We start from the raw sequence: 11,347 nt of genomic DNA on the forward strand, positions 1-11,347 counted from the left end.
AATCACCAATACATTTTATTTATTGATTTTTAAGGCCAAAATTTATAGTCTATAAAAACCCTATGAGTACCAATGACGGATCAATGATTTATTTTATGGGGTGCGATTAAAGGGTTTAACCGGATTTTTAAGGGGATAATCAAGATTTTAGCCTACAAAATACACCAAGGTAGTGTTCGTTTCATGGATTGTAATAGAATTTGCGCGGGGATTGAACTTTGATTCGGAATTTAGGTGTGTTTATTTCATAAAATGAAATGAAATCTGGATGGAATTAAAATGTAGCTTTTATCCCCTGTGTTATTGTTCAATTTGAATTCCATCAAAATTTCATTGCATTCCATGAAACGAATGCTACCTAGCCTGCTCCCACCCTTACATATGGCTGACAGGTAGGGTTAGGTATGGAATGAGTCTACTGTAACTAGGTATTAAAAACACCGGTTTTATCGGGTCAACACTCGTTTTTTTATTTGCACCACACATTTAACGAGTGTGTTCCAATTTTGGCATGTTTCTATGAGTGGAATCTGAAACAAGCATGAAGAAATTAACTATTGGTTCTTTATTTTTTATATCGAAGTATAGAAAAAATAAACTAGACAAATCTTCATAACCGTACCTGACTACTTTTTATCTTTTTTTTTTTAATTTTTGTCTATAAAATTAGTTTTTAACAACATTGGCATTTCTAGAATGGGGTGTGATAAATATACCCATTATAAGGATTATTATACCCAAAAATCAATTTTAGTAATGATTTTGTAATAATTAACTACTTTATTATATTATTTTATTATAAAGTAAAAAGTAATAATTATGTTTTATTAGAAAATCAAAAGTAATGATTATGTTTTTTATATTATTTTATTTTATAATACTTTTATTACTTTTTTATATTTTGTTACACTACTATTAGTATTAATATCAATATTAATAAATAAATAATCAACACACTTTATTATAAATACGAAAGCGAAAAAGTTAATTATAAATAGATAACGAGTCTGGATTTTCATAAGATTATCAATGGGTCGGATAAGAAGAAGTTGGCGGTTCAAGGCATCATTAGAATTGCGTGTTGGTGCTTGTGGAAAGCTAGGAACAACTTGGTTTTTTCTAATATATCGGTTAGAATAGATAGTATTCTTAGGGAGACAAAGGCTTTGGGATTTTTTTGGTTCTCGAATAGGTCCAAACATAAAGAGATAAAATGGAGAGACTGGGTTTCTTTTGTAAATATGTAATTTTCCTTCGTTTGTAGTCTGTTTGGTCGGCCCGGTTTGGGTCGGCTGTTTGTGAATGAAGTTTACTTTTCAAAAAAAAATAAATAAATAAATAACGAGTCTCTAAATAGTTTTGGGACGTTATATAAAGGGATCAACTAACTACTGTAGTCTATATACTAAGGATTTAAGGTAATCAAATAATTGAAAATCATTTACATAATACAATTTTATGTGCATAAAATGCAACCAAACATGCCTCGGTTCGATGTTTCTTTGTTTTACAAAATGAAGAAAACGTATATAAATTTTTTACGTCTTTTTGACATTTTATTTGTTATCTAGTTTTTTATATTTGATCGTAAGATAACTTTTGATAAAAGAAAAATTAGTATAACTCCAATTATGTTTACACGTTTTCCCACCAATCATGTTTCTTTGTTTTTTTTTTTTTAACGGCAACAACACTTTATATATAAACTAGGTTAGAGCCCACGTGTACACGTGGTTTAACAAATGAAAATACTTTGAATTTGTTTGGTTTTAATTAAAATAATAAAAATAATTTTAATATAAATAAAATAAACTTAAAAACCCATATGATAGGTAAAAAAATACAACGAATAATTCAGATTTCACTAAAAAAAAATTAGTACACCACATTGGTTGTCTTATTTGTAATATTCTCATTGTTATCTAATTTGAATGTTTAATGGTCTTGATTGAAACTAAAATTAAACGTGCATAAAAAAAAGTTGCATATACATACTACATAAGTCTAATGACAAAGTGAAAGTATCTCAGGTCGTTTGTCGCTCGACTGTCGCATCCCCTTACCATATGGAAGTATACGATCTCGCCTATAAAAGCAACCAATTAAAAATGATTAATTTGTAAAAATAACTAACAATAAAAAAATTCTAAAAAATTCTAAACAAAATAATCTCATATGAATTATGCCTACCAACTTTAGTTCTTATATATTTATTTTATTATTACTTATATTTTATTAATGTTTTTACATTAAAAGTCTAAAACGTTAGTAAAGCCATTAGTTATTTACATATTTATTTTATTATAATTGAATTTTATTAATCTCTACTATAAAGCAAAGATATGAAAAATATAAATGGAAAACAAAATGGTAAAAGATAAAGTTTATGGATTAAAATAATATATTTTTTATTTGAGATATAATCTATATCTATTTATTTAGGGTAAAGGATAAAAGATAAAATTCATGTATTAAAATAATATTTCTTTTATTTGAATCTTATTAAAAAAATATTATCTATATCTATTTATTTAGGAGGGAAAAAATAATTGAGATTAACTCATAAAAGGCCATGTGTCCTCATGTGATTTACTTTATTATATGTATAGATATAAAGAGCCAGCAAGAGGCTGAGAACAAAAGCAAATCCAAAAGCCGACAGGAACAAGAGAAAAACAAATTACAACAAATCTAAAAGATCAAAGTCTTTCCATTTTTCCCAGCAGATCTTCTTAAGGTTTGTCCGGTTGCATACCCAAAGAAAAGCGTCCTCCTTAGCCTGCTCGACCGAAAGAAGGATAGGGATGAAACGGTCTTCAAAAACCTTCTCGTTCCTGGCTCTCCAAATACTCCAAACCGTTGCCAAAGCGACCAAATAAACGATACGTTTCCAAACCTTACCACCCGGCTGATTCTTGATGAAGTCGATCAGCTCCTTCAGGTTCGAAATATTAGCCGGATAAGGAACCCTCATCCAAACTAACACGTTCCACCAGATGCACCTGGCCCAAAGACACCTTACAAAAATATGGTCCGGGTCCTCCTCTTCGCAGCCACACCGAGAACAGCAGGTGTCACCGAGAGGAATCCCTCTGATATGCAGCCCCACTTTTGACGCTATTTTACCGGTCATGGCCCTCCACAGAAGGTAGTTAGCTTTAGGAGTAGCCCAAGGATTCCAATCATAAACAAAACTCTCGCTGCCAGAAGTCGCGTCAGCCGAATCAAGGTCGAGGCGGACCTGTTTGACCGAGAACGACCCATTGGGGTCGGAACTCCATTTCCAGCTATCTCCAGCAGGCACGATGTTTGCCGATAAACTGACACCGCGACTGGCGAAAGCTGCTTCAACTGAAACGACATCCTTCCAGACACCGGTGATAGATTTTTTCAGCGGAACGAAGTTCGGAGGGGAATTAGAACTATTGGAGTGATGGATCGCGGTCACCACTTTTGCCCATAGCTCATTGGGGGACGCCTTGAACCTCCACCACCATTTAGAAAGCATGGCAAGGTTGAAACCTTGAACAGCCCCGAGACCCATCCCCCCGAATTTTTTTGCTTTCACCAACGACTCCCATCTTATCCATCTCATCTTGTGACCCGTAGAAGACTTGCCCCAAATGAAGTCTCTTCGTATCTTCTTCATACTCTTTAGCACACATTTAGGAGCGGCAAACAAAGAGAGATAATATGACGGGAGACTCCCGAGGACCGATTTGGCTAACGTCATACGACCCGCAAACGAGAGGTGTCGAGCTTTCCACTTGTACAATTTGGAAGAAAATTTATCGAGCACCGGCTTCCAGTACCTAGCCCGCTTCATGTTGACACCAATAGGCACTCCCAAGTGAAGAAAAGGAAGAGACCCCGCTGAGCAGTTTGCAAGGGCTGCTAAACGGGCAACCTCAGCCTGAGGAACTCCAACACCGTAAAGATGACATTTATTCCGGTTGACCTTGAGGCCAGAGACCAAGCACAACCACCTCAAAATCCGATTCAAAGCCAGAATATTGTTACTCGACCAAGCTCCGATGAAGATAACATCGTCCGCGTAGCAAAGATGAGATATTCTAGGGCCATTGTTCGGGAGATTACAGCCTTGAAAAATCCCCGACTCGCTAGCCCTCTGCATGAAAATGTTAACGATCTCCATAGCCAAAATGAAAAGGAACGGGGAGAGGGGGTCACCCTGCCTAAGACCCCTCTTAAATTTGAACTCCTTTGTCGGCTACCCATTCACGAGGACTTTTTATGGGAAAAATAAAACAATTATTGACTGAAATGAGCAGCTTTATGGGAAAAATAAAAGAAATTGACTTTTTGGGTATATTTAACAATACCCTTCTAGAATAGTGGAATGACACAAACAACCATTTGAATGCATCATAATATCGTTTTCCTACGTAATTGGTTTATGGGTCATGATTTTACCCGATTATATTTATAATTTTATTAAATGCTTTTCACTTTTCAGGAGATCATGAAATCTAGGACCGATTATATTTATAATTTATAAAATGCTTTTCTCTTTTCAGGAGATCATGAAATCTAGGACCTTGATTCATTTCCAACACTTATTATTATTTTAATAATTCATATACACGAATACAAATGTTATTTTCTCCTTTTCCCGTGTTTGTTATGCAGTGTGTGTTTTCTGTAATAACAATAACAATGATAACGATGACGATATACGGATACGATGAAACAACCTATATCCAACAACTAAATATATTTTACTAACAATATATTTAACAGTTCTAAAGTTATCCCCTCATATCATGCATGAATATATAAATCATCTTTGTATATTAACTAGTAGATAGATGTGAACCCGTGCGTTACCGCACACGTGTTAATGTAGTGGGAAATTTGTAAGGTTCGAGTTTGAATAAATTCATGCAGAAACGTAGATAAAAATAAGGTAGCCACAACGGTATATTTGAATTTGAATAAACATTAAAAGAATAAGCATGTCACACACTTTTGAACAAAATTAGATTTACGAAAAAGAAGCTCTAAACCTACATTTATGTTTTGATAACTTCTACATTATTACATTTATGTTTTGATAATGTTCTAAATTTATGTTTTGAACATTATTCGTGATTTATAAAATATCATATTTCTTAAAGTCATAACAAAAAGTAATTATTTGTGAGTAGATCATGTGTCAAAAGACAGCTAGGAAAAAAAAAACAAATGAAAAAGTGTGGGATATAAAGGGTAAGTGTAATGAAACTTGAGAGAGTCGTATTGTAACTTTAATTTTATATTTATTTAACCTTGCTTAAATGACATGTAAAAAAAGGTTTCAAACACTTGTAGATTAATGTTCTACGAACACTATAGATGCAAGTTAACACCAACTTTGTGTTTTGATATATAAATGTTCTTGATACAATGTGATAATTCTTTTCTTTTAAAATTTTAGGATCTTATAGCCACTATTATGAATTTAGTGATTAATATTGTCAATATCGTTGTTTAGTGAGAAATTTCACTTTTATGGCCACTAAAACAAGGAAAATGGAACCATTTCATCCACTTTTCTTTTAAATTCCATTATGATTGATTTTTAATTTTTTAAAAATATGGTATAATGGAATCACACCATTTGCTCTTTCTCTTCTATACAAAATTTATAATTTGTTTGCCCAAAGGAAACAATTTCCACACGGTAAAGCTCGGGTTTATATGATAATCTTTTTTTAACGACAATTTGATCTTTTCTAATCTACAATATTGTTTATCTCTCTAATGGCCTGGATAAGAAGCCGCTAGTAGCAACGTTAAGTTTTGAAAATCACTACTCACAAAGCCGCCATTGTTGCGGAGCACATTAGTAAGCCTGCGTATACAAACATGATCATCATCACCAACCTTGTTTGGAGAAGCTATGCCCCTTAGACGTTTCATTGATCAAGTGTGATTCAAGGACGAGTAAACACTCAAAAGGAAAATGTGTCACTAGAGCATACAAGGAGGGTTTATGGTTCGGTTCAGCTGTTTTGATGGAAACTTAGGCCATACAAGTAACTACGTCCCTTAATATATTTAGTTGGTAAAGGATCAAATAGAAATAAAATTAACGTACGAAACGTACGAATTAGGGGAAAAAACAAAAAAGTGGCGGTGTCATTTTGGTAATTATCAGCAACTTCAATATTACCGAGGAAAAAGCAAAAAGTGTCTTGTAGAGTAATTTTGAGCATTTGTAGAGTAATTTTGAGCATCTGTAGGGTAATTTTGGGAAATGTAGGGTAATTAATTACCCTAGTAGAGTAATTTTAACTTCTGTAGAGTAACTTTGGAAAATGTCTTGTAGAGTAATTTTGTTAGCATTTAGTTATGGGGTTTAGCTTTATGGTTTAGTTTTTGGGGGTTGGTTTAAGTTTTTTTTTTTTTTTGGGGGGGGGGGTTAGTGTAATTTTGATAATTACCCCTCAGTTTTGATAATTACCTTACACGGCCAAAATTACTCTACATGAACATTTACGATGGTTTAGGTTTTTTAGGTTTTTTTTTTTTTTTTTTTTGGGGGGGGGGGGGTTGTGTAATTTTGATAATTACCCTACATGACCAAAATTACTCTACATGAACATTTACAAAATTACTCTACAGAAGCTTAAAATTACTCTACTAGAGTAATTTTGAAGTTGCTGATAATTACCAAAATGACACCGCCACTTTTTGCTTTTTCCCCCAATTCATACGTTTCGTACGTTTACTTTATTTTTACAAGAACTTAACTCATATTTAGTTATACAAACTAAATCAAATAATATGAACTAAATGAAATTGAACTAAATGAAATTAAAGCGTATTTATATACAATCTAACTCAACTCATATGAACTAAATGAAATTAAAGCGTATTTTTAAAAGTTGCTTTCAAGCGATGTATTTTATACGAAGTTCAAGTCACGATCATGTGATCTAACCTGGTTATGCATTAATTTTCATGATATAGTTTTTGTACAATATTTCCATAATTCGTAACTGATTTTATATTTATATTGTTTAAAGTATATAAGGGTGTAAGGGGTGCTCACCTAATAGGTGAGTCCCCTCTCTTACGCCAAACCAATCCTCGTGTGCCACGTCAACTCCCCTCTTAAACTCCCCTAACACCCCAATTTGATGGCGCCACTCCCCTCTTAACTACCCTTGTTTTTTTATTAAAAAAAAAAACAAAAAGGTTTGATTGGTTGGAAAAATGGGCCCCACCATTTCTCTCCCTCCCCGCTTGCGGTGAACACCCACCAAAAATGGTCCCCGATTTCCCTCCCCGAATGGTTGGCAGCACCCCCTATGCGGCAACCGAAGTCACCGAAGGGGTCCCAAAGGGTGCCCCGATCACCCTAAATACCCATGATAAATTCCACTAGGCCACTAAAAGTGGAAATGGAGTTGACTATTCACGTCCTTTTAACGTTTCCTTATTTTGATTGGCTTTTCGTTAAAAAAAATATATATCTGTAGTTATAGGGTTACACTATTTGCTTTTATTTTTTCTATATTATTTGATAAAAGTTAAACTTTTGGATCAAAGAAAACCGCTCCACCATACTTTAGAATTGTAGGAAAGAAAAACGTGAGAAAGCGAGAGCATATTTGATATGTTTAGAAGTTAATAAGTAGTACAGGGACTAGTTTTGTAATACTGTCATAGTTGTATAAGGGTTGTTTGTAATAGATCAGTAATGTAGGGGCATAATTGTAATAGTTGTAATATCGTTACATTCTGTTAATATAGTTGGGCAGGATCATAACAGATCCTATGCTTGATTTGGTGAATTCTCTTCTTCTGTGTTCTATTCTAAAAATTGAGCTATCATTGGTATCAGAGCTCTGTTCCGATTGAGCTCCGGTGACCTGCGACTAATTCCGATCGTTCCGCTTCGTTTCATTCTCTGTGAATCGATTATTGTTCAATTGATTCACCTTCGATTCTGTTCGCTTCATTTCCGATTCATTGAAAACGATTGTTCCGGTTTCAATACTTGATTCATTGTTAATGGCGAATACCCGCCAACAAGAAATGGAGAAAATCGAAAAAACCCTAAGAGAACATGCCCTATTGATCCAAAATTCACAATCGATTCAAGAAGATAATCAATCTGCAATAGCTCAATTGAATCTTCAATTGCAGTCAATGTTCGAAAATCTTAAGAATCAAATAGAAGAATTCCAAAATAGGATCAATCCAGGGGGGAATACTGTTCAAAAACCTCGATTAGCAAGATTGGGGCGTCTGGATTTTCCGAAGTTTAATGGTGAAGATGTTGATGGGTGGATATACAAGTGTAATCATTTTTTTTAGTAGACAAAACTCCAGAACAATTGAAAGTGCAGTATGCAATAGTCAATCTTGAAGGTCTTGCCTTGAAATGGCATCAGGGGTTTGTTACAAGTCAAAATCGTCCAATAGAGTCAATTCCTTGGACGGATTACGTCAGATCTGTCACATCAAGATTTTCTGAACATCTATGGGAAGATGCCATGGAAGAAATCAAAAACTTACATCAAACGGGTACCTTAAACGATTACTGTAATGCTTTTGATAATTTGATGACAAAGGTAGTCTTATCTGAAGAGTATGCGGCAAGTCTGTTTGTGGGTGGTTTAAAACCAGAGATAAGATGTTTAGTGAAGGTTTTTAAGCCAAGAACCTTGAGAGAAGCATATGCCATGGCTCGACAACAGGACAATGTTCATACAACTTTATTTGGGGGAAAAGAATTCAAGAAAATGCAGGCCAGTAGTTCCAGCTCTGGATCTTTTGGTAATAGAAACAATTTTCAATCAAGAATTCCTACGGTAAGTGCCACAAATTTACCCCTATTGCCTGCTCCTCAAAACAAAACTGTTAGAAGGTTGTCTACTAAAGAAGCAGATGAAAAAGAGCTAGGGGAGAGTGTTTCTTTTGTCCTGAGAAATACTCTGCAACCCATAAATGTAAAAATAGACAGCTATTTGTTATAGAAATATTGGATGAAGACAATGGTGATATAAATGAGGAACAAATTGAACTGTTAGATAATGAAGGACAGCAGCTAGAAAATACTATACAACCTCATATCTCTATTCATGCCATGAGTGGAATTCCGTCTTATTCCATTATAAGGGTTATAGGTTATATTGGCACCAGGAAACTACACATTTTAGTGGATTCAGGGTCAACCCACAACTTCATCAATGACAAATTAGCTGTGAAGATGCATTGTACAACTTGTGAAGTGCCTTCAATGAAAGTAACAGTAGCCAATGGTCATCCAATTTGCTGTGCACAGATTTGTAAACAATTTAAATGGATGATGCAGGGTAAGTGGTTTGAGGCTGACATGTACTTAATTCCGTTAGAAAGTTATGATATGGTCTTGGGAATACAGTGGTTATCAGCCTTGGGTGATATTGTGTGGAATTTTAAAAATCTGACCATGGAATTTCAGTTAGAAGGAACCAAACAAGTGTTGAAAGGGGTTACAAACAGTGGGGTTACTTTTTGTTCAATGGAAAAGATGGGTCAGATATTGGGTCATCCAGATCAATTGATGGAGTCTCAGATGTTTAGTCTGCAATTACTAGCAGTAGAAGGTCAGCCTTTGCATAACTCTCATGTGTCTCAAGAGATAGTTGATCTTAGGATTACTGAATTATTAGAGCATTATGATGATGTTTTTCAAGAACCAAATTCTTTACCACCACCCAGAGAATGTGATCATAGGATCCTTTTGAATGATGAGAACAAGATCATTAACTTGAAATCTTATAGATATCAAGCCATTCAAAAAGATGTTATTGAAAAGATGACCAATGAAATGCTGGAAACTGGTGTTATTAGGAACAGTTCTAGTTCTTTTGCGGCTCCAGTAGTTTTAGTTAAAAAAAAAGATGGAAGTTGGAGAATGTGTGTTGATTACAGACAATTGAATGAGGCCACAATAAAAAATAGTTTTCCCATTCCATTAATTGATGAGTTGTTGGAAGAGTTACATGGGGCAACTGTCTTCTCTAAGATGGACTTGAGATCTGGGTATCATCAAGTGAGAATGAACCAAAATGACATTCATAAGACAGCATTTCGGACCCATCAGGGGCTGTTTGAGTTTTTGGTGATGCCCTTTGGGCTAACTAATGCTCCTGCAACCTTTCAATCTTTGATGAACCAAACTTTTAAGCAGTTTTTAAGGAAATTTGTGCTAGTATTCTTTGATGATATATTGATATATAGCACAGATTTGAATCAACACATTGTTCATCTTCAAGCTGTGCTGGAAGTTTTTAGGCAGAAACAGTTATATGCAAAAAAATCAAAATGCTCTTTTGCTGGTCAACAAATTGAATATTTGGGTCATGTTATTACCAAAGATGGGGTTGGTACAGATCCGGCAAAAATAGAGGCTATTGTCAACTGGCCTGTTCCTACAACAGTCAAACAGTTGAGGGGATTCCTTGGTCTAGCGGGGTATTATAGGAAGTTCATTAGATCTTTTGGAATTATTGCAAAGCCATTAACTGAACTTTTAAAGAAAGAGTCATTTAAATGGAACGAGTATGCTCAGCAGGCTTTTGATCAGCTGAAAATGGCTTTATGTGAAGCACCAGTGCTAGCATTACCTAACCTCAGCAACACATTCATTGTTGAAACAGATGCATCTTCTAAAGGTATTGGAGCAGTGTTATTACAGGAGGGCCACCCTTTGGCATTTTTGAGTAAAGCTTTGTCTCCTAGACAGTTGACTTTGTCAGTCTATGAGAAAGAATTGTTAGCTATCCTACTAGCTATCAAACAGTGGCACTACTATCTTATATCAAAACCATTCATTATTAAAACAGATCAGAAAAGCCTGAAACATTTGTTAACACAAAAAATTACCACCCCTTTGCAACATTCATGGTTATCAAAGTTGATGGGCTACAATTATGAAATTCAGTACAAAAAAGGGGTGGAGAATGTCACTGCAGATGCCTTATCTAGACTAGAAAGTTCTACACTTTTTAGCTTAGTAATATCTACTTTTGATCCCATCCTGCTGGATAGGATTAAGCATAGTTGGGAACAAGATATTGTGATTCAGCAGGTGATTCAAAAGCTACAGCAAGGGCAGCAAGTGCATCACTTTACATGGGAACAAGATTTGCTTAAAAGGAAGTCAAAATTGGTGGTAGGGTTGGATGTTGATTTGAGAAGGGATATCATAAAAATATGTCATTCTTCAGCTTTAGGAGGTCATTCAGGGGTTCATGCCACTCATCAAAGGTTAAAAGGGGTGTTCTATTGGAAGGGTCAGATTAAACAGATTAAGCAGTTTATAAGAACTTGTTCCATCTGTCAACAA

At 34.7% G+C, this 11,347-nt stretch overlaps 1 protein-coding gene across 1 annotated transcript; it reads right to left on the bottom strand.

Annotated features, from left to right (window-relative positions):
- Positions 1-2,680: 2,680 nt before the first annotated feature.
- On the bottom strand, positions 2,681-4,156 carry LOC110907742. Its single transcript, XM_022152677.1, has one exon. The coding sequence runs from the start codon at positions 4,154-4,156 to the stop codon at positions 2,681-2,683; it is 1,476 nt and encodes a 491-aa protein (XP_022008369.1).
- Positions 4,157-11,347: the final 7,191 nt, after the last annotated feature.

This window comes from Helianthus annuus, chromosome 14, assembly GCF_002127325.2.
Source record: "Helianthus annuus cultivar XRQ/B chromosome 14, HanXRQr2.0-SUNRISE, whole genome shotgun sequence".
Taxonomy (NCBI): Eukaryota; Viridiplantae; Streptophyta; class Magnoliopsida; order Asterales; family Asteraceae; genus Helianthus; species Helianthus annuus.

Coding starts and splice junctions, on each gene's coding strand:
- LOC110907742 (XM_022152677.1), bottom strand. CDS start 4,156: ATGGAGATCGTTAACATTTTCATGCAGAGGGCTAGCGAGTCGGGGATT.